Raw genomic sequence first — 27,468 nt, forward strand, 5'->3', positions numbered from 1 at the left:
AATCTGAAGTACTTTTACTTAACTCTGATATTTTCTTTTAGAGTCAATTCCTTCCTCTACCCCAAAAAAATTCAAATACCACAAATTTTTACCTCACTACAATCTGGCACTGGTTTTATATTAAGAGTTTTTACTAAGTACAAGTACAAAAGGTTAAGACGTTGAAGGTGTCACTTGATGATTTTCCGTTATCTGATCGTTACATACATTCACTTGCTCCACTACGGGAACTAGATACAGAACAGTTGGTATCAGCAGCGATAATCTCACAGGAACCGATGTGTCCTGATGAGCAGTTTGTTTCCACTAATGACCACCAGGACGAGCCAGAGTTTTAAAAATACAGTTTTATTTTAGCACTGAACTGTTTGAAGCTGCAATCAAAGTAACATTTCCATGGTTCGACCAACATCATGATGCACGCAGCTGGTTTTGTGAATATTGTGCAGAACTAAAGCAGAAGTTTTTTTTAAAAAAAGCAACAAAAATCCAAAAATATCACATGCAAGCAGACGACGGCTCTTTATCCACCTTCAGTACTAATAACTAATTCTGGTATAAATTCTCATTCTACAAGAGAACACGTTTGAAGGAAAATGGCACAGATAGAACAAAAGAAAGCAGTGAGGTTTAAACAGTCTCTCTCACTCACTATGGCACATTTTGTGTCACTGACAACTTTTCACTGCGTTCAAAATACTGGTGTTTTAACAGTGTCCTGAAAATGTAGATGAAGACCTCAGAGGGCGGCACAGAGGATGTTTTCATATAACCAGACAGAGATGTCAAACTTCATATAAAACTACAGGGGAGTAACTTTCCGAAGGTCAACACTAAACTTCTGCAGGATTCAGTCCGTCCTTACATTCATCAGTTTTTTTGTTTTTTTAGTAGAAGTGGCCCGAGTCGACACTGAAGCAGACGGAGGGAGCAGGTTTGTGGGTCTTGACCTCCGTTCAGAGTTTCTCGTTTTCCCACGTCTTTGTGTATTTGGCTTGATCAGAGTTAAAAGCTGCAACAGTCACAACAGAGCGACGTCCTGTTTGTTGTTTCGTGCTCGATGTATAAAATCATTGACATCTCAGTTCACTGATGAACAAGTCTTGAGTGTTCAGTTAACGGAGACGAGCCGAACACCTGCATCGCAGAGCCCCGAACTTCATGTGAATTCTGAGAATAAAAAAAAATTACTTTCAACTTCATTAACACAATTTTCAATTTTTTTTGTGCAAAAGGTTTTTGAACGAGGGCTCTGAGGGTCACTGTGCAGAACGTCTCCGTTCACTGTCCGGCTCCACATTCGGCCGTTGTCTGATTTCGTTTAGTCGTCTTCCAGATGATGAGCTCACTAAAACCTTTTTCTTTTTTTTTTTTTCTTTTAAATCTTTTGGTTTCATCTTAAAAAAAATAATAAACACTTTGATCAGTAGCATTGATAAAAAAAATACAAAAACAACAAAAAACCCAGAACAGTTAAGTTTTTGGAGCAAATTAAAACTAAATAAAAACTATTCAGTAACTTTTCAGCTTATTTAGTTGCCATGGTGACTGTACACGTCAGAAGTCAGAGATTCTCTGGTCGTCTGTGCTGCCTCCTCTCAGTCGGAGGAGCTCAGTTAGTCCGGATGTTGAAAGGTTCATGACGGGGAAAATTGATGGAGGACGGGGGTCGTCTACTCTTCGTCTGCTCAACGTTCCACCGGAGGTTTTAGATCATGGCCCGGAAAGCAAACGAGACTGCGGCGCCCAACGCCAAGCCGAGCGACAGGAAGAAGGCCATGATGGCCCCCGCCGTCTCTGCCTCGTGCTGCGGCACCTTCCTGTACGCAGACAACAGAGGGAGACAACTCATTAAGAACGTGTGGTTCACCATTAATGATGTTTGTTGGAAAGTAGAACTCTGTGTCACTCACAGTTCGACACTACGGGAAATATCTTCACTTTGTTTTTAGGAGTTACGTGTGAGGTTGTGTGAGTGTGGAGGGTTTTAACTTTAACTCACATTTCATAACATAAACTTCATACTTTAATGTTTTAGTGTCAAGTCTTTGCGTTATCTGAAAACTACAGCTTAATTCTGACCCCTTTGTTTAATTCAGGCACAACTCCGACCAAAGAAACAGGTTTTTAAATTTAGAGGAGCAATGATGAGAGTCAGGTTAAACTGTTTCTGTGTGTGTGTGTGTTATTTACTTGGGTCCGAAGCACATGCAGAGACTGGCCAGGTATCCGTTGGAGAACGAGAAGAAGATCATGAAGATGATGTACCAGGCGTCGTGGCTGAACAGCACGGGGAGGTAGTGACGAGGCTGAACGTTACACAGCATGAAGAGAGGGATGAAGACGACGCGCAGAACCACGAGGATGGGAAGCCACATACTGTCTTTACCCGGCTGAAGAGAGAGAGAAACAAAACATCATCATCATCATCAGAGACTTACATTTAGGTGTTTCTACTTTGTGTGTGTGAGGGGGAATCTAAATAATGGTCAGAGTTGTACAATACTCTATTTATTATCATCAAGTTATTTATCCAGATAAACTGCAACAATCTGATTTCAGCTTCTCACGTGTCACGATGAATATTCTGTGGTTGTGAAACGCAGGTTAGACAAATCATCAGCTCGGTTTTCTGGGAACATGAAGCACATTTTCACAATTTTATGACCTTTAATAGATAAATGAAATCGCCACAATAATCAGAAATGTCACTTATCGTTAGTTGAAGAATGTTAACAGTGGTAATGTGGATGCACTAAAAACCAATGTGTGTGTGTGTGTGTGTGAGATTTAACATGAACGTTGTTTTAAAACACATGAACTGTAAATGTATTGTATTGAATCTGGAGTTGTTAAAGCTGAGCTCAATAACAAACTCATATTTTAACATCTTCTGCCAAGAAACAGTCTGGATCAGTCTGGTTTCCTGAGGACGGTGATAAATATTCCCACATGGTCGTGGAGCAGCTGACTCCTGCCTTCTGTCCTCAAGAGGCTGCATTCCAGCGTAGGTCACACTGTGGTAACCATACTACATTTTAACTGAGTGACTTAATTCAATTTGATTATTTCCTGTGGATTACAGGAAACTGAGACTTGATTGTTGATTTGTTTCTGGATTAAGTTGTTCAGTGAGCTGAACTTGTGCTGAGACCAGAAAAACATGAGTAAAAAAAAACATTGGCATGATGATTGTGTTCGCAAAAAGGAAATCTGCCTGACGTACTTTTCATTGAATGAATATATAAAGACACCAAAGGAGAGTTTAGATTTAAAAAAAAAAAAATCTAAAGGAGGCGAGTGAATAGTAGGAGGAGAAATCTCAGCGCTTCTGGGGGCAACGGACAAGTTTCCTTTAATCACACGAGTCAAACGTTTCTCCTCATGACACAAACAGCGATGCTTTTTGTAGGTGTTTTAGATCCGGAAAACATTTTGGCTAACCTCAAGCTACATTAATATTCAACAAAACGCCTGCTCAAACACGAAAGGTCAACAGAAACAGAAACCAGGACGCTTTAAAATCGTGTCCCTCTTCCACAGATTCTGTTCCTAGAGATTATAGGAGGTGAAGTATCAGCTAAAAACGTTCTCAACATTCACAACCATAGGTATGATGATGTAGAGATGTGTAGAAGAGCTCCGGGCTTTTCAGTTGTTCAATAACATCTGAGCTGCCAGCTTTTATAAACACGTGTGTGTGTGTGTGTGTGTGTGTGTGTGTGTGTGTGTGTGTGTGTCAGTGTGTCAGAGAACAACCATAAAAATCCCCAAAACCACTTCCTTTACACTCACTCACACACGTACGCTAACTTTGGCAGTTGACTCATAGGAACACACCCTCATCTGTAACCAAACCGTGGGCGGCCGCAGTGCACTGTGGGTAGTTTAGGTGGCAGGGTTTGATGAGGAATTGGGAGTCATCCAGTATAAGACTAAGCGCAGCAGCAAAAGCATCTCTGGTTCTGGTTCAAGCTCAAAAAACCTTCCAAAGAATTCCTAAAATTGAAAATGATCTTGATCTGCTCTCTCTAAAACAAACCTCTGATCTCAACAGTTATATTTGTCTTCTCTATTTTCATTCCTTAATTCCATTCCATTCATGGCTGTGTGATTTATTCATGTGTAAACATTTATGCAGGCTTAGTCTTTCATTAAAACATCAACTACCAGGTCTCTTGTTGTCTCCATCCAGAAAACAGAAGATCCCTCTAAATATTTTGATGTGGTCATTTCAAATGGACTCTATGAGATTAATGTGTTTATAAAAGATATACATCACTGGAAACGTTCAATATGCTAAATCTGCAGACGAGGGCTTGTGTCATGAAGCCTGACCAATGAGCCAATGAACCAACTGAAGGTTTCGTTTCTTGGCTTTTTACGACGTGACCTCGCTTTTGCAGCACGGCTCGTCCCCCGAGCTGGATAATAAAACATCTCATTTGTGTTTAACCCACCCACATACAGACGGCCGTCAGACTCCTGCCGGCCCAGTCCATCAGGTTGAAGAGGAGGAAACACGACACCGGGATGAAGTACGTTTCTGACGAAGGAGCAAAACAAAATCTGTTGTTAAAAACCAAGACTGCAAATATCTCACATGAGCACTTGAGCTGAAAGTTCTCAGCTTTGTCCTTCGCTGCTGTTCGGTTTGGATTCACAGCTGTTACTAAGGATTCCAGCTGTGACCCAGAGTCACGATGCTGAAGTATCAAAAGATCCGGATGAACTTTTCTTTCTACTTTGTTATTTTTCATTCGTTTCCACTGTGACTCCAGATCGTGTGAATCAGGGCTAACAATAGCTTCTGAATTCCTCGAGGGAGAAAGCTGCTAACTTCACAGAGCTACACAACATTACAGGAGGATATGACAGTTTCCGTTATTATAGATAAGATTTATATAGAAAACTTATATCTGTATATTTATGGGAAGCTTTCATATTCATAAATAAAGCAGAGGCAGAGAAGGAAAAATACTTTGAAGCTTTCTAACACCTTTGTGCCTCATATAAATCATCATTGCCTTTAATGATAAATAATACGAGTAGAAGTAATTACATTTTAATTTAATTTAATAACATTATAATAGACACCTGCCTTGCACCACAGTGCCCAAACTTTCTGTGTGAGACACGGATTCAACAATTTTCCAGTCTAGAATCAGACAAATTAAGTTTGAGCATAAACATTTGGGAAAAAAGGACCCAAAAAAAAAAAAACGTGGCGGTCATTCCTCTTAAATGTCAGGTTGTCAGACTCACTAGTCTTTGTGCAGAGGGAGGAAACAGAGACTCACCCCAGCCGCCTCCGTTTGCCACTGTAGACTGGACCTCAACAGTCACAGCTGGGAATGTTCCAATGGTGACAGTGAAGATGAAGCAAACTGACAGAGCCATCACCCAGATCTGATGAGAGAGCATCGGAGCACGTTATCAATATGATGCAACCAGTTTAATTGCTGTCACAGGTGGACAGTGGTAAATGAAGGCTTGCTTCTGTAGCAGCACAGCATTTCTAACTGAAACAAAGACTGTGGACTGTTACTATAAGATGTAGTCATTATTAAACAGTTTGGAAAGTAACACAATCAGTATTTTATGTATATCAATTCGGATCATTGTGAGAAAGTCGTAGTTTCACCTGTTTGAAGATGTTTAACACTGACACGCTGGGTTTGGCCTCGTCCTCCACCAGACTCACCACCGGTCGCTTCTCTCCTGGACTTTCTGATTGAGAAACCACCAAAAGAAAAAAAAAACATCTCGCTATCATTGCTTTGCCCAAGTGACAAATGGAGTTAAGTTTCATTTGGTGCATGCAATAGATCTCAGTTTTCATATACATAACATAATATGCACCATTTTTGAGAAAGTCCATCTTGTTCTCTTCATCTTCAGATGGTCTGGAGCCATTACTCTCTGTGTAGTACTGGAAAAACTCCTGTCGACAAAACCAACAACGATGATGAGTCGAGTTCACTGATCCAGTTTAAGGAGGACAGCGTGTTTGCTGAGATGCTGCAGACTTTCAACAGCCTCAAAGGCTGCAGAGGAATTCAACTCTTATCGAGGGTTTACAGAGTTCTGTCCAAAAGGGTGCAAAGTTAGTGAGAAAAGAAATGAAGTCTTACCATCCTGGGCAGGGCGAGGTAAGACATGATGGCCAGGAGAATAACAACACAGGCAGTGATGAAGTAACCAAAAGCACTGTCCTGCAGGGCCGATCCAGCTGCACGAAAAAGACAAGGCACATAGAATCATAAGTGTTTTTAAAACAATCGTAAATTATTGATTTTACTGATTTAAGTTCTTCTTGTGCTTCAGGAAAATATCTCCCTCAAACGTGTCATTTTCAGTGCAGTGTGCGGAAGCAGCTCGGGGAGGAAATCCCAAAAGTCAGAGGGAATTCTGAGGAACTAATTCTTAGCCTTTGTCTGGCCTTCTCACTAAACTACATTCATAATTAAACACATTTAATCTTCAAAAATATTTGTATGAACGAGTGTTTCTAAATCATTTAGCAGTTGCTACAAAAATCATTATAATAGACAGCAGGGCATGCAGCAGTTTGGTTATATAAAGCACCATTGCTACCTCCTAAAATTTACATGAACATGTGAGACACTTACAGGCCAGTGCGCAGATCATGGAGAAGGCGGCGAAGGCACCAGCCAGCCCCTGTCCGCTCATGATGGGAGTGGTGTAGGAGGCGGGCAGCATCCCCGCCAGCCCGAACAGGCTGCCCTGAAGAATCGCCCCAAACGCTGAGCAGGGACAGAGAGAACAAGGCGAAGCATTTATAAGAATGACAGTCACTGTGAAACCAAAAGTAAACTCATTGTCCTACAGCATCAGAAAAACATAAAAAATTAAGCAGTGAAATGATTTCTAAACACAACGTGCAGCAGATGTTTTACTCAACTCTTAAGTAATTATTACTTCACACCAGTAGACTACTGCAGCTTGTACAAGGACAAGGTTTGGATTTTAATTAGCTGCAGAAATCTTCTAACATGTGTCCACAAAGAGGAATGTGCCACTGCTGATATCAAAGCTTCAAGGTCACAACGTGCTCCCCTCTAAATGAAACATGATGGGCTGATCCTCCTGAGGATCTGGGGGTCAGGGCCGTCCCAACAGGGGACAGGGAGGGGGGTGAGCTTATCCCTGCTGCTCAAGGACTCATAGTAAATATACAAACACAGTGAGATTTTCAGATTGTGTTCTGAAGCTCAGCATCGAACAACAGCGTGTGTGTGCGTCCATATGAGAGGGATTTTCCCAACACAGTGGATGCAGAAGATTTTGATCAAAGAAGAGGAAGACACGTGGAACTTATCATTTGCTCGAGTTCAACATGGAAATTACGTCAAGGAAAATTAAGGCAACCTCATGTCGTGAAGGTTTTGGAGGCTGTGCTGCTTTGAATTAAACTATATTATATATTTTTTTTATTCTACCCTCACATGTTAATGGCTTCTGTTGTCAGGCTGTATGAGATGTGCAGTTTTAAAACTAGTGGGAACTAACAGAGAGCTTGAGGGCACTGTACACTCACCTACACCGTCAACCTTCACCCATTGGCAAAATGAGCATCATGCTGCATTGAAAGATTTGAAGCTAGCCATCAAACTCTAGTTTAGAAAGGGTTAGAAATGTGTCTGCTGTTGAACAGTTTGATACAAGGGTCTCTGCAGTGACAACAGAAGAATCACATAATCATCATAAATTCAGAAACTCACAGTTGATGCAGATAATTTTGATCATAGTGACGGTGAAGAAGGACAGCGGGGCCATGTCCACCTTGACGAATATAGCCGTCAGCAGGAAAACCACCAGGATGACCGTCAGGCTGCCAGAGATCCGCAGCTTCTGAGGAATCCTGAGATGCACAAGTTGGAAACAAGAGACAAATAAATTAAAAAATACCCAGCAAAACACAACAATCCTAAACCACTGGTCAAAAACATTACCCATAACCATTTTAGGATGCTTTAGGAGTTCTTTATAAAATAAATGTCCTTTAAATAAAAATATAGGATGTTTAATTTCAATTTAACTATTTGTTATATAATGGAGAACTAAACCAAGAGAAAAAGACTGCTAAGTAATGAGAATGTGGAAAACTGGGTTATGATTCCTTGTAAAACAGGAATCAAAAATATTATAATAGGAACAGAGTTTTTATTCATCTGAAAAGTGTTGATATCACTCTGATAGAAAGCGTGAGAAAAAGGGAAATAGAGAAGCTGTGTCTGTTTACAAAGGCCTGTGTCATGAGAAAAAAAAAACTGTAAGCAGAAGTGAGAATATTGATGGAGAGAGGGACAGCAGGAGAAAAAGAACGGAGACAAAGTTTGGAGGAGATGAAGAAGAAGATGATGGAGTGAAGCTGAGAACATAAATAGCATTCCTGGGTGTGTTTGTGCAGGGGAAGAGTCAGCCATGGTCGGGGTCCACCCCAGATCTCTCTCAATCCAAGTTAATTAAAGCAAACATACTGGAGGCACCAAGACCTTCATTCACATAACAGGATCGTGTTACCTACAGTGGGTCGAGGGGGGCAAAAGATAAGCAGTGTGGTGGAACAGGAAAAATAAAGTTGTAGAGTTTTCCTATAAAAACGTCTTGTTTGACTAAATCTGTCGCTGTTATAAACTGAAATACTGAAGCATAGATGGTGGAATGGGATAATTGTCTCAACAGGACAGAACAGAGATGCTACTGATGTTGGAACAGATGTTTTGGCCTTCAGGTTTAACTCATTTTTCCCAATAAGTGGAGAAACAGAAGGTATAAGAATGAAGCCAAATCATCGTGATCACCCCCTGGTGGCTAGGTGGAGTACAGATCATGAACCTCCCCATAAGTGCACATTAAAAACTTTTTTTATCCAAAGATGATTTCTGTCATTTTAGTAAGTTTTCATTTGTCCGATATGTTTGGTTTCAATCAGATATTTGACACAAGGCCGTTTATAAGTTATATAATTATCCGTTGCAATTTCTTTCCTTAGTGTGAACATGCCAATAATGCAGCAGGGTGAATACCTCTGGTGTATGAAGGAGTTGAGGCAGGTGAAGATGAGCAGAGGCACCATGGCACAAAGAGTCATCACGTTGTTGAACTTGGACTCCAGCACATTGCGGGTGTCTACGCCCTCCATTGTGCTGTTAGCCGTGACATTGGTAGGTAGATCAACGGGTGGGTCCTTCAACCGACTGGTAAAGTACTGGAGAGAAACGACAGAAGGATGTACATTTATATAACCATGGTCACATAATTCAACCCAAGCACACAGTAAATTAAACTGAGTCGTCATGGAGGTATGATCTATTGCAGGACTGTTTTATCATTAGATTCAGCAAGGTGTACCTAATAAACAGCCAACTGGGTGTAAATGTAAAAAGTGGGAGGTTGCTTGGATGAGAAAGTGCATGATCTTAAATAGTGCACAAAATAAAAGTGTGAGTGACACAATACAAAAAATTCACAGTCTACAAATGTGCATGTGTTGTTGAAACTGATGTGAAACCTTCATTTATAGATATTTACTGGCACAGTATAGTTGTATTTATGTGGCTTGACTGATACAAGCTATTTGAGCTTCAACAAAAACCTCCCCTCAGGGTGAAACCAAATGAATTCTGCCAGGAAAATTAAACTGAAATTCCACATTTTGAGAAGTTAACCCTTTAAGGCTCAAAAACAATGGTGGGGGATTAGAGGGGCTTCCATGTAAATCCACCTGGTTGGGGTCAGGTCAGACTTCCTGAGTGAAACCAGGTGGATTTGGGGGGAAAGGTAAACAAACAACTTTATTTTCTCTAAGTTAGCTGACCTTTGTCTAAATGGAGGCCAACTTTTTAATTAACTAGTCACTGCGAGGTCACCAACAGGGTTCCTCCTTTTACCTATCTGTCTGTTGTTCCTCAAAATATTCTCGAGAGGAGTTGAAGCTGTCCTAAAATGTTGTTTAACTCACCATTGTTGCTGTCATGAAGAAATTCCATGGTAACAGGGTTCCCAGACCCAGGATGAAGAAAATGATCCATACTGCATTGTATCTGGGAAAGAGACAAAACAAGGTTCACAGGAAGAAAAGTACAATCAATGAAGTCATTCAACTTCTTATCAACAATTTAGAACGTCGCAGTCATTGGGTCCCATTCAAAACCCCTTTGTACACAATGACACGATAATGAAAACAAATCAAGTTGTCCATCCAAGATTTGACAAAGGAATGTTCTTCCTTTAAGAGTTTCTCTTACTTGTCTCGAGGAGCGTTAATGGCCGTCATGGTTGATGTTGGTGAGGCGGAGGCCCGTGTTCAGTTCAAGTGGGATCAGCGTAACACCAGGTCTGAAACGCAGAGATAACCAACATGTTTTCAGTATTTAAAACATACTGCCGATGCAATCTGTCCCTCCCCTCTGTCATTTAGATTTAGATTCTATTTTAAAGCACCACTTTTATCTACGGACCGTAACAGCAATTTAATAATGGTAAATTTGATAATGTAATTTGAACAGATACAGTAAACCAATTCATGCAAAAACTGTATCAGAATCAGTATACCCCCAGTTTGGTGGCTGCATGCCAGCTGCAGTGGTAAATAACCTCAAACTTTACAACACGACACAGAACATAGCAACTCAACTTTCTAAATTGTGCTTTAGTTTTTACCGTGATAAAAAAGTAGCCACAATGGGTTAAAACACACAACATGAGGCAAAGAATTCTTCCTGGCTTGTGGTGAAGTTGTACTAAAGTTATGAAACTCACAAGGCAAACATCCCAGTACCAAACATGTGGGAAAGCTTTTACTCACATTAAAGTCACTTTCTACAATTCTACTCACGACAGTCAGTTGGGGGAGAGAAACCTCCTTTTTCCTCTGGTCAGATGCAACAAAGGCTGAACAAGCTGCACACACTTTGTTTTATACCATCCAGAGGTTTTGTAGGTTGACTCCCCACTGTCCACTGCACATTAGACCTGCCCCTCTGTATCTCAGAGTGCATCCCACCTCCCCTTTACCTCAAAACACCCCTCTCTCCTCAGACCAACCTCACCCTACACATTTTCACATTAACATTCCAATAAAAAAGTTGAACAGATCAGAGGGGTGAGACCTTTCCTAGAAAAGAATGCTGTGAGAGTCGAACAATCGTGAAATGGAAACTAAAGGCTTGGAGGCTTGGAAGGAGCAGAGAAAGTGAAGGGTGTTTTTCAAATTGTATTAGTCCACAAGGTTCTTGAGTAACTTGCCTTTACGTTCTCATCTGTTCTGCTCTACATACGATTTCAATTTTCAATCTACGCTCCCAGGTCTTCTTAATTTCTCCCTCCATTTCCTCTGTCTGCTAATTTCTCGCCTCGCTGCATCGACCATTTCTCCTCTAAACCTTTTTCATTACTTTCAAGTCTGTTGCTCCCCTGGCCTTCATCTATCACTCCCCATCCATTTTTTTTCCCTATGTTGTTCTGCTCTCATCTCCACTCTGTATTCATGCTCTTGCTCCCCTCCTTCCGAGCATCTTTTCCCTTGGATGTGAAGGAAGACATGTGCTCAGATAGCTGTGTGACACTGTCTCTAAACAGAAAAAATTTTCCTCAACACACTTCCTTCGAAAAGAAAACATATACAGACCAATTTGGCATCAAATCAAGCTAAATAACTCAAAGCAAAGATAAGGTTCACTCATTAAATACATAGATCGCGACTTCTTAAATACAACAGCTCTCAAGGAAACACACTGATGGATCATCACTCTTTATAATAAGCTAACAAAAGCTTTTGACTACAAGCAGAGCTATGAAGAGATGTTTTATTTGCTCTATTGCTTGAGGACATGTTGGGTTAACGTGACAATTTCCTGCCAATGGTTACTCACAGAGAAGGGAGGGCGAAGACTAAACTACTGAAAAGAGCCGAACACAAACTGGAGCTTGACCAATATCTAAGATGTCGATAACTATATTAGGACGTTAAAAAAAGTTCTGATACTAATATTTATTTATTTACTTAGATAAAAATTTTTGTCATTATCAAACCCTTATGCCAAAGACGTGTAATTGAGGCTAGAATTTGAATAAAGAAAATATTTCTGCATTGTTTATTATAGAATAAAAGTTTTCATTTCAGTCCATATCGGCACACAAATGTTGAAAGAGTTATATAGCCTGATTTTATGTGCAAACCAATGAATCAGTCGGACTAAATACATGAGTAATGTTTCTTAAACATGAGCCTGGCATGTGTGATTTGAATTATTCCATGCAAAATAGAATGTTGTTGGCAGCACTTCAAAAAAACGCACTGTCCAAGTTTATTTTGCTGACAGACACGAGGAAGTCAATTGTTGATGTAGCTGGTCATGAGTTTACCCTGAGGGAGGACAGAGACAGCCCTATATGAAGGAGGCCACACACGCTAAAGGCCATTAAGTAACATGCACCCAAACTATACCAATTTGTCTGAGCCTGGAGTCTGACTCTGAGAAACCACTGTCTATGAGAACGATCTGTATGAGTCCAGCATTCAGGAGACGGTATGTTAATCAACAAGTCTATAGGTGGTTGTTTACACAGAGATCTACCACAAGACCAGGCACAAACTAAATGAAAACTAGAAGCTGACAGATAAATCAGAAAGGTCAACATGCGGCCCATCACCGATCTCATGTGAAATTGGTTGAGCTGGAGTTTGTGAATATTATTTAACGTCACATCTACATTTTAAGAGCAACTGTTTAAAGAAGCATAACGTCTCCTTAAAGTCTTTATTCAGAGTTCAGAGAATTTGTGTTGATGTGTTGTAATGTGTTACAGTGAAAAGTTAACTTGTCCACTACATTCAGTTTTTACATTGTTCATCTTAAGCAGACTTTACTGAATCTGTCATTGGTGTGCTAAATAAGTAAGCATGCAAAATAATGCTGTATTTGTTTGTCACATGAAAATAAATAATGGGAAGTGTAACTTTACTAGAATAAACAGTCACAGAAAAAACCTGAAGCTGATGTTCACCATCTATTTCCTAAGCTAAGCTCAGTATTGCTCTCAAAAACCTGGTAAACCGCACCGATGTCACTATTGAGTGTTAAACAAGTGGAACATTATGAAGTCTTTAAGGAGATGTGGTCTGAAAATGGGCCCCATTATCACAATATCTGGCAATATCTCTCTAGAACAGGCCAGGCTTTTTACTCCACCTTCTTCGAGTGTGGCCGTAAACTATATAGACACTTCCCAGAGCAGTCAGACAACATGTCATTTAAATTAATGGTAACTAGCGTAACCTAACCCCCGTCAGTATTCGACTTACTCTTTTGCAAGTTTTGAGAAAGTCATACCCAGATTAGTATTTTACACTCTGCCTCCTATGTTCCTCTCTTCCAGTGGACACCACTAGGACTCACACTTTAAATATACTCGCTTAGTCATGTCCCAGATTCCTGTATGGTATCCCTCTCTCAACCAAAGGAGCCTACTGGCATGAGGTGCCTGGTGTTGGCATGGTGCCCACCACACACATGGGCACTTTGTAGGCTACAGAGTGGTACAAAAAACTCCAGTTTGGCATCAGTCTGACACTTTTACAGCCCGACTACTTTGTAACATCTAACTCCAACGATCGTCACTCCAATAGAAAAAGAGACAATTTATTATTTCCTCCAAAAACATCAAATCTTGCCAAACAGGAAATGTTTAGACTGGTCTTCTTGCCATCTCATTGGTAAAGTTGTCACATTTGTGCCCAAACGTTTACGACCTCTTCCCACAAAGCAGAGGATTTTCCAAAAATATCTGCTGTTGGTCAGAAAATTACAGAGCTCCAACCCGCCATGTTTTATAGGAAACCTCTGCTTAACCAACAGAATTTTTGGGTCCGCTTATCACTCCATTAAGAATGAATGACTTATGGTTCTATTTTCCTTTTCTTGACAATCCAGTGGTTTTAAGCACAACGAGCAAGTCTTCTTGTATAGTAGATGAGGGGTTAGGGGGATTTCTATATTGAAAAAGAAACGTGTGACATAGACAGCAAAAAATCCCCTTTCTTGTTCTTACTAGTGCAACAACGCTCGGCTGGTAGCGGTGCAGCAAGGGGTAGAGCTGGGGGGGCGGGGGTGAAAAGAGGTAGCTGGTAACTAGGCTAGTCGAGACAGCAGTGACGAGGACAACAGTGCACACAACAAATTAGGAAGACAAATGGAAAAAAGTGGGACCTATATCTTGGACAGAGGCTGTAATCTTAATAGGAAAGGACAAGAGCCCATTTTTCACTCACTGGCATACCTTTTTTTTAACAGGGTTGCCTTTATTCGCAGACTGATCATGCTGGTCATATGATCAAGGGAAGGAAGGCGTACTCTTTCCCTCAAAGTCATTTCCCAGTGCTTATAGAAGGCAGACACTTATCAAACTCAACATTTTCTCTCCACAGTATGACACTGCAATGACATTCCAAGAACCAAGCAGGGTAAATGAGTAACATTGAGGCATTTCTGTTTATGTCATTAACGGTTTTAATTAGCTGGTAATACCATGGGAATTTGGGGAAGGTTAAATGGTGTCAAACAGGGACACCACCCGGAATCTGCATCAGAATTAGCTCCATTCAACCCTGTATCCTCTGAAGACTGACGCCCAGTCTTCATCAAGCATAATGTGGACGTCACACCATTTAGAAAAACTTCCAACACACAACTCGTAAAACTGTACGGTAATGATTCATGCTGTTTCCATCTGTGCCTGGCAATCAAGTTTCCGATTGCACATCCTTCCTAGAATGACCAATACATCGACTCACACACACACACACACACGGTGGTCAACTCAACAGGTGGGACAACTCACACCCCTACTCCTCTGAAACAGATGCTCCTGTGCGCTCACAGTGGTGGGCCGGTGTTGCTGTCCCATCAGCTGTCTGAGCAAAACAAAGCCGCTATTCTGGTGCACACATCGACTTGAAGGAAGCGACAGTCTCCATGCTGCACTGAGACTAAAGAATGTAAGCAATCACGTCTTTGAACGTACGACAATAACCAATTCATTAGGAGCAAAAGTGAGGATTTGTTGCTTTAATCCATTTATTACCTCTGCCAAGGAAGTTATGCTTTCACCCCTGTCTGCCTGTTTGATTCTGAGCAAGATAACACGTTTACCGTACTGCTGGTGAGATTAACAAGAAACTTGGTGGAAGGATGTGTCATCCTTCTCTTGAACAATAAAAGACTTTGACAACTGAATTGCTCAGGAATGATTCATGCATCCTAATCAAAAAATTCAAAAAAATCATCTCACAGTCCACAAAACACTTTAGGAGTTTCAGGTCTAAACAACATTGCCCAATAATCCAATACATTTAAAGTAACTGGGGATCGATTCTTCAAACTAAAAAAAACAAAACAAAACAGAAGATAACATAAGATGCCTCCATATGTCTTAAGAATCGCTCACCAGTTACTTTAATTGTATTTGATTTAGTGTTTAACCCTGAAACTCTTTAAAGTGGTTAAAGGACTCAAACACTTGACCCACTCCTCCATTGACATACTGGTGAATAGATTGAATTTAATCTATTTAAGTGAATTTTATTTATTTTTTTCCTTTAAAGCAATATTAGAGGGACACATTATAAGCATCAGTTTACCGTTGATGCAAATATAAAAGTTGTTTTCGGCCTCTGAAGTCATCCATTAGTGAGCCGGCGGATCCTCATCAACCTCAGCCCCCCTGCTGACTGAAGCTACCGGTCAAGCTAGCGGGAAGCTAACCGGTCCGGGGCGGGGGACTGATCCCGCGTCACGTTGGCGCTTAATTTTAATTCCTCAACAAAAAAAAAAACCGTCAACAAAAGAACCGCGAATGTCGCCGTCCAGCGTCGCACCGCGGGCACACCGCCCCCGCTCTCAGCCCCTCTGGAGCGGGTTAGAAACACAGGCACGGACCGGTAACAAGGACCAAGGCTGCCCGTGACCCGTGCGGGGACGGGAACCTGACATTAGGAACCGATAACGTTACGTACAGAGTTGATTCGTCTTTCCGGGGTCGAGTCTGAATGAAAGTTGAATGAAAGTTGGTCAGATGCGAACCCGCGGGTAGTTGTGGTTGGTTAAATAACAGCGGGGAGAGTTGGTTAACACACCCCGAGGTGTCCTACCTGTGGACCGGGTCGGTGGAGCAGCTCGCGTCTGGTCCGGTCTGAGATTTGAGACTCACTGAACCCGCGCTACATGCTGCGTGATGCGTTCACGCTGCGTGATGCGTTCACGACTCCTGATGCGTTCACGCTCCTCCAGAAATCCACACGTCGCACACGCTTGGCGTCCGTCAACTAAAAGTCTTATTGCTAATCTCACCGCTAATTAATCACATTTGTAGTGATACAAAAAGGAAACATGCTAAAACTGAGATGCAGGACTTCCATTTTACACTTCTCAAGTTACAGATGTTGGTACTTGTCTCCTCTAAACATTTAGCTAAAGCACTTGTCATCACACTTCTGTTATGATTGTTGATCCCTCTTGATTGCTGTTAATTTCCCATAAGTGCCACTGGATCTGTTTTATGCACTTGATTATTTTTTAAGCACATGTTATCTTTAGTTTCTGTTCAAAGGAGAAAATAAACACGCATTGGTTAAAAGTAAAACAAAGCAGATGCTTGTAATAAGCCTGTAATGTTCATCATTTATTAATATTTCTTTAGGTAAGCGTTGATTCAACTGTATGATCAGTTTGGAGGATGTTGTTTATTATGAACTATACTGTCTTATATAATAATAATGATGAACTTTGTATAACACATTTCAAACAACAGCTACAAGGTGCAAAGCAACAGAGCATCGATAGAGATACACAATTTTACAGATGATGAGTCTCTCTCAGTATTTTGATGTGGGATTACATTGAAATGTCATCTGCAGCCCATTATGTGGGACACTCCGCCAACTGTTAGAAAGTTTCTGACCAGCTTTGAGGAATAAGAACCTCTGTGTGTCTATAAATGAGCAGAAATATCCAATGATAATGTGGTTATAATATCAAAGAGGCAGCTTCTCCACATTAACTGATTATGGAGACATTCTTCCATCAACATTCCATGGCTGAGATTAAGTTCATAGATATAAAACTATGTGCAAAGTATAAAGAAAGTCCTCATAGGCTCAGATGAATATTAAGTTTGTTTTATAGACATTACTTTGCTTAATTGCATCCATGTTTTTAAATATCATTCTGTTAAGAATGTTATGTGATTTAATTTTTCTTTTAATTATTTCTATCTTTTTCATATAGTTATTGATTTAAAAAAAAATCTGGTTTACTGAATTTCATTATCAGCCTTTCTATTAGTTCGTCTTATTTATGACTCATCAGTCAATATTGGATTTTTCTTAAAGAGCACTAATCTTTGTGAAAAGTGCTTAAAAAATAAAATGTAATTTATGATTTTGTTTAGTTTGCAATGTTTTAATGTTTGCATATTACTACATGCAGTGACCAAGTTGAGTTCTATAAAACACTAAATCATGGTAAAAAGTTATTTTAGTTTTTAAACTTTAATTAACAGTGGCTAACAATGGCTTTAATCTTCAAACATGTACATATCGTATATATTATTTTTCTCGTGCTCTCTGCCAGATTGTCTTTGTGCCATAGCTTCACAGTTTTGATCCTCATCATGTGTTTGACTTTTGTGTATTGTATTTATTGTTTATTTTAACCTCTCCCAGGAAGGTTATAGCTTCATCTCTGTTCATTTATTTGTTGTTGGGTTGTTTGTGAGGAAGATGACACAAAACTTGCATCCAGATCTGGGGGCGGATCTAGAAGAATTGTTCACTTTCTTTAACATTGCACGGTTGTTGTTGGGTTTTTCTTGTTTGTTTGTTTTTTGAAATTTTTCCCAAGGAATAATTCATGGACCATGAAGCTGTAGTTGGGAATGTGCTCTACTGAGTGCCATTTTCTTTCCTTGTCTGGCCCTTGATTCTCTGTTTGCCTGCCTGGATCTTTATATGATTGTTTTTTTTTTTGTCTAATGACCTCCTGAGTCATGCTCTTGGAAAAGACAGCTGAGTGTAATGTGACGCTATCCACAGGAATCACTTGTTGAAACAGCAGACAAAGCCAAAATGGCCAGAATAATTCATTTGGAAAGCCTCATGTGCTGTTTCTTCAGATTTCCCTGAAAGCACAAGGGAAGTATGTTCCAAAGAAATGAAGAAATGTAGCTGTGCATGGAGGCAGCTGTTTTTAACAAAAGTCTGCATTATTCATTCTTATCACAGTGTCTCTTCAAAAGCAGCACGTGATTTCATGCAAAAGGTCAACAGTGTTTTGCAGTCTTAAGCCTTTAGTCAAGGACAAACCAAAGAGCTAATGAAGGAGGAAAGTTTGCCTGAGGGAGTAACTGATGAGAAAAGAGGAGTTTCCTGTACAAATAGAAATTACAAATACTGAATTCTTGACATGACATGAGAGCCCCTCAGGAAATCTCAAGTGTAAGTAAGTAAACACATTGCAATCATTTCTTTTACTTCTTTTTGAATACATGTTGTTCTCTCAAGTGTCTGTGAGAACTCACACCAAAGTATAATTTCACCATAACACGTGAGGCCATGCCGAGGCGTTGTTTTTGCAGCGTGTCTGAGTCTGGTCACTAAGTGTTGGTCTCCTCTGTTTGCTCATATAGTCGTGGTAGGTACGCAGTCATCCGCACCCTGTCTCCCCCGTCTAAAAAAAGCATGCTGCGGTCTTGGGACACAAATCATCTGTGAAAGAACTTTAGTACGTCTGCTTCCTCGCTTGAACCCAAACCCCAATGAGAAGAGGCTGGAGCCACGGAGAACTGAGGGACAGCTGTGTCTCTGTGCTGGTGTGAAGACACAAAGCCTCACTTCATTTCATCAGCTTCTTTATTTGATGCAGTTGAATATGTTGACTGCTCTCTCCACGGTTTTGTCTGAGCCTCACACTTGTTTACTGGCTTGTGTAGCCAAAGCAGAAAGTTAGTCAGCGTTAACTCTTGTGTCAGGGCACAGCCTTGACGGTGTATTTCCACAGAGAAGAGAGAGACGGAGAGTAGAGGAAAGAAAAAAAAGAAAAAGAAGAGGGAAAGAGTGAGGCAACGATAGGAGAAAAGTGAGAGGATTGTTTTTAAGAGACATTCAAACACTCAACTTCTTTGCAGACGTGAAATTTGCGTGGAAATGAAAGAAAGATGAGAAAGAGGGAAACAAACGTGAACTGCAAAACTAAAACAGTCTCAGCTATAATTCAACAGGTGTTTGTGTGGATGAAGTTTGGCCACTAAAGCCTTTTTCAGACCTGAAAAAGGTTTCATGGGGTCTTTCGCACATTATCCAGAGCAGGAAAAGCTCCAGAGATTGTCTGGAGATTCTGACTCTATCATACAGCACCAATTTCAGGAGAATATCCCAAGTTCAGTGCACGTCTAAAAGCAGTTTATCTAATTTCTGCAACACATATGCGACAATGACTTTACATTTTACGTAACATTATTTTACATGCAGCAACCTGTTGATAAACCCACATTTCCCCATGGTATGTAACATGCATTTGAGAAGGAACACAGAGGAACATTCAGTTGCCTCCTTTTCCTTGCATGTTTGTAGGCATTTCTATTGTCAGACAAAAATCCTATGTATATAATCCAACTCCTTCGCTTCCTGCTGAACCCGTTCCCTCTAACCCCATTTTTAGAACACAAGCTTATGAGCAAATAAACATTGTACATGTTTAAATCGAGAATATCTTGTGAAGTCAAAAGGCATATGAGTCGAGCTTGGGGAGAGGTCGAAGGCATGGCATGAATGGGCTGGAAGTGGCTTTCTAAACACACCCTGAGGTTTGAGAGGACAGAGGTAGAAAAGAGGAATTCCAATGGATGGCCTCTTCAACCCCGACATGGCTCAGGAGACACAGAAGGGGTGAAGTAAATCCCATTTGAGATTAAAAACTCTGGAGACCCAGCTCTGTTTTAGAGGATTAAGGTTTTGGAGAGAAGCGACGAAGACAGGCAAACAAAGAACAGAAAACCCCTCAGGGAGGCCTGCGAGTCTGAAATGCCTCCTCATCTTTACCTTTGGAGCCCCTTCGAATTCCCAGTAGAGTGTGAGTGGTCTGCAGAGGTCACACACTGGTATGAAATCCCTGTCACGATGGTCGAAGCACAAAGCTGCGACCATCTGCATGGACAATGAGTTCCCCTCAAAAAATCCAATGCTGCATTTAGGGACAAGAGCAACATTTGAGATGCTCCATTAAAGGATTCTGCTCTTTAGTTTAAGTAGAGCAACTTCACCAATTGGCATTAGTCCCAAAATGACTTCAGCTGTGATGGGTTGTGGCTCAAATTCTTCTCTGTGTCTGTGGAATCGCCCCAAACCCTCACAAAAAATGTATTTCGTTCACTCCTTCGATCTTTACAGCTTATCTAAAAAATGAAGCAACTTTGCCAAATGTATGTCAGATTTAAGACCATGTAGCTGAAACGTTTACCCAGAGGAGTTCACATCCGTCCTTTTGGCCAACAGTGATTTCTTCATCTTCCTCCTATGAGGGCTCGGAAAAATGTCAGACTGATGCAACGGTAACGGACCCAATTCTGATATGAGGTGGAGAATTGTGTGAGCGAGTGTTCCTCTCAGTTTCCTGTGAATTGAACGTGCAGCAACAGTTGTTGGGTCAGATCCACACTTCCTCCATGTTGGTGGGACGTGGAACAAACTAGAAAGTCAAAGGTTTTTTTGAGTATAAGACTCATCATCTATCTTTACTCAGTCTAGGCTTTTGCTCACAAGCAAAAATTTACTTTAAAATTCAGTGTAATACAACAGTTTATTTAAGTTCCTGCTCACAATCAAATGGCAAATGAGATGCAATTTAAGCAGAAGAAAGCATGAGAGCAAAGTGACAATCTATCTGTTTGCTAATGATAAAAAAAGGGTTTTGGACTTTTACTTAGAATCAAGCTGGAACTGAGTCTTGACTCACATATGGTTATGGTTAACTAAGAATAAAAGCAGCTTTGTCTCTTAGTTACTGACTGGTTGTTTCCTCCTTTTTTGCAAAACACAAATGGGTCAAAACTTTCCCCACAGTTTTTGGGACAAGTTGCTAGGAATTGTTTGATGCAGACTGTATGACACAATCTCCGTCCCCCCTGTAAAGTTTACATTGATCATATATTTGCTCAGAGGAGTGTATTTTAAGTACATTGGCAGAAGCTTTGACTATATGGAGGAATTAAATTAAATTAATTCTAGTCTATTACTAATGATTTAGGTAGTGTTTTTTATTAACTAAAGTTTAGTAGTTGCTATGCTGCTGTGGTCATCACAGTCTGAACCAGTATGTGAGGTGTTCAGGTGTTTTTTGTGTGTCAGCTCAGTCCTGCACACATGAAGATATGTCAGATTCACCATCTGCAGAATGTAACTTGAATGTAGGGATTCAGATGTTTTCTTTGTACAGTATGTTCCCATTTACATAACATCACCTGTTAGATGAATTCAGGAAATCTGAATTCCCCACTGACAGTCTCAGCTGTTGACATGCTTCTGCGTCTTCAACAATCTTATATCCACCTATAGATGTTCTCATCTTCTCAGTGATTTTTGTCTCTTTGTCACTCTGTTTTATCTTATCAGTCTTCTTCCTGACCCATTCCTTTATCTTATCACATGTTATCAGCCATCCTGTTGGCCCATCCTCACATGGAAAATAAATAAGCAGAACTAACGAAGGGCAAGTTGTTATTTTTTCAGGATTTTGGAGCGTTGCCATTCCCATGTTTTTTATGGCGTGGTCATGTCCATTAAACATCTTGTTAACCAATTGGAAACCCATCACCCAATTGTTCTCTTGATTGCTGCGTGAGACGCCATCAGTCCTACTTTCCAGTCCTACAAATACCAACGCATTGAACCTTGAACCTATGCATCCTGCTCCACTTGTTTGCTCAACTATCTGGAACCTGGAGGCCATCTGCTGAGGCCATTAGAGCCACAAGACATTCTCATTGTTAGTATTGTTGACGAAAACTGAAATTCAACTGAAATTAATAAGGGGCAAGAGCAGTGCATCTCTTTTAAAATCTATCATGTCTACAGGTCTCCACAAAGTGGTTTCTAGCGTTGAAATCTCTGAAGGCTTGTTGGGGATCAATTAGTCTGAGGGAGGTGATCATAAATTATTGATGACTTTAACACTATATATAAATGGACTATTCCTCCAATGAAAACTGTTAACAATATGTTTTCTGGATTATCTCACTCATTGCAGAAAAACCTTTTGCTGATGATTTCTTTTGATCGATGTCCATCCATGCATTATCTATATCGGTTCTCTTTCACCAATTTTCAGCAAAGCAGCTACATATTTATTATGTATGTGGTTTATTTTACAGGCTGGGGTAAAGTAATTTCACAGGCTGTCACCAGATCCCTCAGCTGTATATGGACACATGGTAGCATGACACCCATATGATTAAGTGAGACGCATCTGCCACATGCACGAGAAGCACTGCGTGTCAACAAATGGGTCAGTGAGTGGTTCAATTCCACATTTCTACCAGGCAAGATCCAATAGTTACATTTTAATGTCATTATTAAAGATGTTTAACGTTCAAGTTCTCAAATTGAGTTCAAGTCAAATGACTGCATTTCAGCCCCTGCTCAGATTAAAGGTAAACTGTGGAGATTCTGACCGCTAGTGGCGCTGGAGAGCAGACATATAGTGTTTCTCTCATGTTCATCCAGCACAAAGAGACACATGCAGCCCACATTCATTGGAATGATGTGAAACACTTATACAACCGACTGCACACTGTGTCAATAGACCAGTGAATGGTGATGTGCAGTGAAAAGAATGAATGCAAGAGGAATAGAAGAGGAAAAGCAAAGACAACAGGCGGATTTAATGATGGTAATAATGCTTTGCAAATGTTTTATGACAGGGGAAGATTAATTCAATCGTTAAAAGGAGAACACCCCACACTCAGTTTTATGATGTATTCTGTGGCTCTGGAGGGGGTGTTTGAAAAACATCTCAGCTTGATCTTGGAGACAACAGAAACTCTGAGTTACAAACTAGCTGGGGAGGGTCTAACAATGAAAACACAGGGTCCTGTTAAAGTCCCTTTGCAGCTTTAGAAAACACGTTCCTAATAAAACACAGCTTGAAACATATTTACCTTGTATCAACAGTGTGAAACAAACAGCTGTAGAAAACAGCGGCTTACAGAGACAGACGTATGGACAGATTCTATCGGCAGAACTTGACAGAGACTGTCCAGGTCGAGTTGTTTCAGAGTTGTAGGTCTTAAACCAGGTCGGGCTCCAGGTGCATTGTTTTATTACATGAACACTGAACAGGAAGCAGACAAAAACAACCAGTTTAGCTGAGTTCATCTGTGGTCGTCTAGAAAAATAAAGCAGTTGAGTCACATTGATGTAAGAGCCAACAAAACCTCAAGAAGAATGAGTGTCTGTTTGTGAGTTTGTGTTCCTTAAAAGAGCTTCGTCAGTGAGCGCTTCATCCGTCAAACAGTGCAGCAACATCATTCTACAGTTTCTACATCTTGGACCTGAATCAGAGAGCTCACAGGATGAACACACACTGACCCAACAGTTTCTTTATATTGTTAGACGACCTCGAGTAGCTGTAACAATGTACTTAAACAGTCCTTGACCGTTCCACGACATTAACCATGTGTTTATTATTGTTTCCATGACAATGAAGGTCTGACATGCCTGCCACTGGTTTGCTCCTATATGATTCATATCTGAGGGCCAGGACATATTACACATATGGTCTTTTAGACTGGAGGACTAGATGTAACTTTCATCGACCTGCAGATGATGTTTTTTTTGCCAACATTAAAGAACACATGTTAGATTTTAACGACATATACAGAAAATATTATCACAACCATTAAATCATCCTGAATGACTTTAATCCTTCGAGTTTCACAACCAAAACTCTGTGTGTGGTCTTGGCTCATTCTCACACAACACAAATTTCCCATCTTAGAATCCAAAGTAAACTTGATCGTTGTTTAGCTTTTGGAAAATGATTCCAGCCAAGAATTAGTTTTTAGCACATAGTAGCAAGAAGGCATAAAGTCCTGGTCCTGACATTACTCGTCTTAGCTGTCAGCTGTGTGCACCAATGTTTTTTTTGCACATAGAAATTATTGTCACAATGTTGTTGATTTAAGCGGGCGGCACAAACCATCCATGATGGAGCCACGATTACTTTTTCTGTCGCGATCTCAGAAGTAACCAGAGGCCTCGTTCAGTCAGATTTGTTTTTATTTACAGAGTGCTGATCAGGAAGTTTTATACAGTCTGAGTTCTGTGGTGTGGCCTCTAGTGGAATACTAGCATGCCTAGCAGCAAGTGTGAGAACTTTTGTCAAAGTGAATGTGTCTCCAGTCTAACCTTAACTGTACTACAGCTTCAGAAACCAAAACATTTTAACCACTGTATTTTCTTGACATTCCGTTCTCATTGTTTGTCTCACAAAACAGAAGCAATTCACTGTTTTCTGTTGCAGATTCCAAAAACATGTAATTAGATCAAAATGACGCAATTCCCGTGGAAAAGTCGATAAGTATCTGGCTGGACAAATGGGCTGCAGGACCCAGACAGAACATCCATCCATTTACACCACTTATCGTCCATCAACCCAGGGGGCAGGGGTGCTGAAGCCAATCCCAGCTGACATTAGGCCAGAGGGAGCGAGCAGCGGGGGGACACGCTGGGCAGGTCACCAGTTTATCGCACGGCCAACATATAGAGCCAAACTATCATTCACACACACATTCACACCTACAGTCAATTCAGGATTTCCCATTGACCCGTCCTCAGTCTGCATGTCTTCAGACTGTGGGAGGAAGTCAGAGAGCTTAATGTAACTGTCACTTAATGAATTTAACTTTCTTTTTGAAAATTTAAAACAGAAAACATATCTTTCTGATTATTCCCAGTTTCCCTGAACTATTTTTTGAGTTTGTATAATCTCATCTCCGAATGAAAAATCTCTTTCTTACCCTCTTACTCTTTATGCAGAAACATTATTCCACATTCTCTGAGCTATAGTATTAATTTCAGCAGTGTGACGAATATAAATCTGTGTGAATATTTGCTAATAAAAACCCAACCCTCCCCAGTTTGCCTCCTTTAAACTCAACAAACTCATATCCGTGTTTGTGTCTGCGTGTGCGTGATGCTTTATTCAAGGTGTAAAAACAAACCCAAGCTTATTTTCTTGTGGAAAGTTACTAAGCTAAACTAAACTGACCTGAGGAAAGACACTTTCTGAACAAATATGATTTAAGTATTTCAAAGTTTATGAGTATGGGGGAGTTTTCAGTTTGACCAATACCTTCCTTTTTCCTTCCCTCAGTTAATCTGGTCAAAATGGAAATGAACGAATACAATATAGTAATACTGAAAGTTAAGCCATTATTAACTGTAAAAAATCAGTAGACGGTGAGAAATTTCACTGGATAATTGAACATTTGAACCTGCTAATGTAAACTTGACGAATGCCATGTGGGTAAATCGGAGGGGAAGATATGCACACCTAAAAAAAAAACTGCAGTAGAGGTAACAAGGCTGCTCTTCTCCCTGTTCTTAATGTGCCCTCAGGAAATCTCCCTGCTTCATCAGTATTCATACCCTTGTGTCCCACAGGGCATCTGCTATATGGACACAATGACGCTTTTAGTGATCCAGTCTGGGTCACCTGGTTTCACACCACTGCATCATATTACGCTGCTGCTGCCCCTGCCTGCATGTCTTCAGATACAACTCTCTAATTATAGTCATCTGGTTGTTTCAGGACACAAGGTCCTGCTAGGACATCAGGTGTTTGAGAGAGAGGGACGCTAAAAGGGAGAATGCAACCGTGTTGAGATTAAGGCAGCACTAATGGATGTTACAAGGCAACAGAAGGTTCAGTGTCTTACTCCAATGCATTCACACATGACACATCTAACCTCATGCATGTGACCTTTTTTGAAGGAGAAAGTGGACACGTGTTGTGCCTCTTTATTTACAGTCTATGATTGAGTCAGAGGAAAAAACCTCTGATGATGTGAGGGATACAGAGTTACAAGGGTAAATGATATAACCTTAAATTGTTTGCTATTTTAAAATGAATATTTACTCAAAAACAATGGACTAGTTGTTAAAATCATCATCCATTAATCTGCTATTTGATTATAGACCAGATTTTTTTAACCTCACAACTCCAGCTTCCTGAAGCTGAGCTGAGCATCTTGAACTTTCTCCCGTTTACATGCTCAGCGCTGTTCACTGCAGGTGAAAACAACAGACATCGACAGACCAGCTTATCACTGTGAGAATAGCAGCTTTCTTAAAGCCACAGGAAGGCTGGTGAGCAAGCAGTTTCAAAAGTTATCAAACACTCTCCACCAGCATTGTATTGAGCTGACTGTGTAAGTGTGTGTGTGTGTGTGTGTGTGTGTGTGTGTGTGTGTGTGTGTGTGTGTGTGTGTGTGTGTGTGAGTGTGTGTGTGTGTGTGTGTGGCTCATAGTAACCTTGAGTCAGGTAAGCTTTCAACTCCCTCCGCAGCAATCCCAATAACATTGCCCGCTGCTGAATTACTGACACAGAAATTTACAGTTGGACCATTAAAGCAGCAGCACTCATGCATTCACACTGTCTGATATCACATATCAAGAAAAGCTATCAGCAAATGCCCTCGGTCACACATCAGCTGGCACAGTTCAAACGATGTTACGGTCACGCCCAGGCTGCAGCGCACTGCGCTTTCATGACCATTTGACCTTGTCACCGTTGTTCCTGGTACTCCTCCACCAGCTGAGCACAGAACAACAACGTGCACTTACCCTCCACCCCCCACCTCCCACATCAGCTCAGTATTTCTGGCACAAGCTGCACAACGCCTTCTACTTTTTCTATCGCATGATGCATGAGAATCACACACTTACCCTCATATAACCGGCCTGCGATGCCCTCACATTTGAGCAGCACGTCGGAGCACAGGCAACAACGCTCATTCGTGCATTCGTCTTGTTTTTTGTTTCTCGCTGGGCAGCAAAACTCAACTCAGTGCTGTATATGGATTTGTGCAGCTGGCACAGAGAGAAAGAGGGGAGAGGGAGAGACAGGCTGCAGGGGTGCAGATGGGAGGCAGGGGGAGGCAGAGGGGAGGCAGAGTGGACCATGACTGGCCCAGATTCCGACAAATAGCAGGCCAGCTGGTTACATTGGGTTTTTACAAATAAACCACCAGACTATAATCCCTTTTCAAACATGCGTCAGAGTCCAAAGCCAGATATTGGATCAGAGAGTGGAGACATAGTCGTTCCAATCAAAAGGTCTTTTCTCAGACAACAAATCCGTGACTGGCTCTATATCACATACTACTACT

At 40.8% G+C, this 27,468-nt stretch overlaps 1 protein-coding gene across 5 annotated transcripts; it reads right to left on the reverse strand.

Moving 5' to 3' along the window:
* Window positions 1-332: 332 nt before the first annotated feature.
* LOC109632870 (equilibrative nucleoside transporter 1) lies at window positions 333-27,147 on the reverse strand. Of its 5 annotated transcripts, none has more exons than XM_069538367.1 (13): window positions 27,026-27,147; window positions 10,275-10,365; window positions 9,989-10,070; window positions 9,054-9,235; window positions 7,746-7,885; window positions 6,633-6,767; window positions 6,135-6,232; window positions 5,863-5,944; window positions 5,645-5,730; window positions 5,301-5,409; window positions 4,461-4,546; window positions 2,194-2,393; window positions 333-1,820 (listed from the first exon to the last, which is right to left on the reverse strand). In XM_069538367.1, exons 2-13 carry the CDS (start codon window positions 10,301-10,303, stop codon window positions 1,709-1,711), a joined length of 1,341 nt encoding a protein of 446 aa, XP_069394468.1. In that variant the 5' UTR covers window positions 10,304-10,365; window positions 27,026-27,147; the 3' UTR covers window positions 333-1,708. The 5 variants fall into 5 exon arrangements, with proteins under 5 accessions (XP_069394468.1, XP_019947951.2, XP_019947975.2 ...); XM_020092392.2 differs by lacking the exon at window positions 27,026-27,147 and adding an exon at window positions 16,178-16,317; XM_020092416.2 differs by lacking the exon at window positions 27,026-27,147 and adding an exon at window positions 15,668-16,014.
* Window positions 27,148-27,468: the final 321 nt, after the last annotated feature.

This window comes from Paralichthys olivaceus, chromosome 14, assembly GCF_024713975.1.
Source record: "Paralichthys olivaceus isolate ysfri-2021 chromosome 14, ASM2471397v2, whole genome shotgun sequence".
NCBI lineage: Eukaryota > Metazoa > Chordata > Actinopteri > Pleuronectiformes > Paralichthyidae > Paralichthys > Paralichthys olivaceus.

Excerpts from the sequence above, each read along its gene's own strand:
- LOC109632870 (XM_069538367.1), bottom strand. The coding sequence starts at position 10,303 with ATGACGGCCATTAACGCTCCTCGAGACAA. Across the intron at positions 10,071-10,274 it reads ATTAACGCTCCTCGAGACAA|ATACAATGCAGTATGGATCA; the intron begins GTAAGAGAAACT and ends TCTCTTTCCCAG. Across the intron at positions 4,547-5,300 it reads GGCAAACGGAGGCGGCTGGG|AAACGTACTTCATCCCGGTG; the intron begins GTGAGTCTCTGT and ends CTCCTTCGTCAG.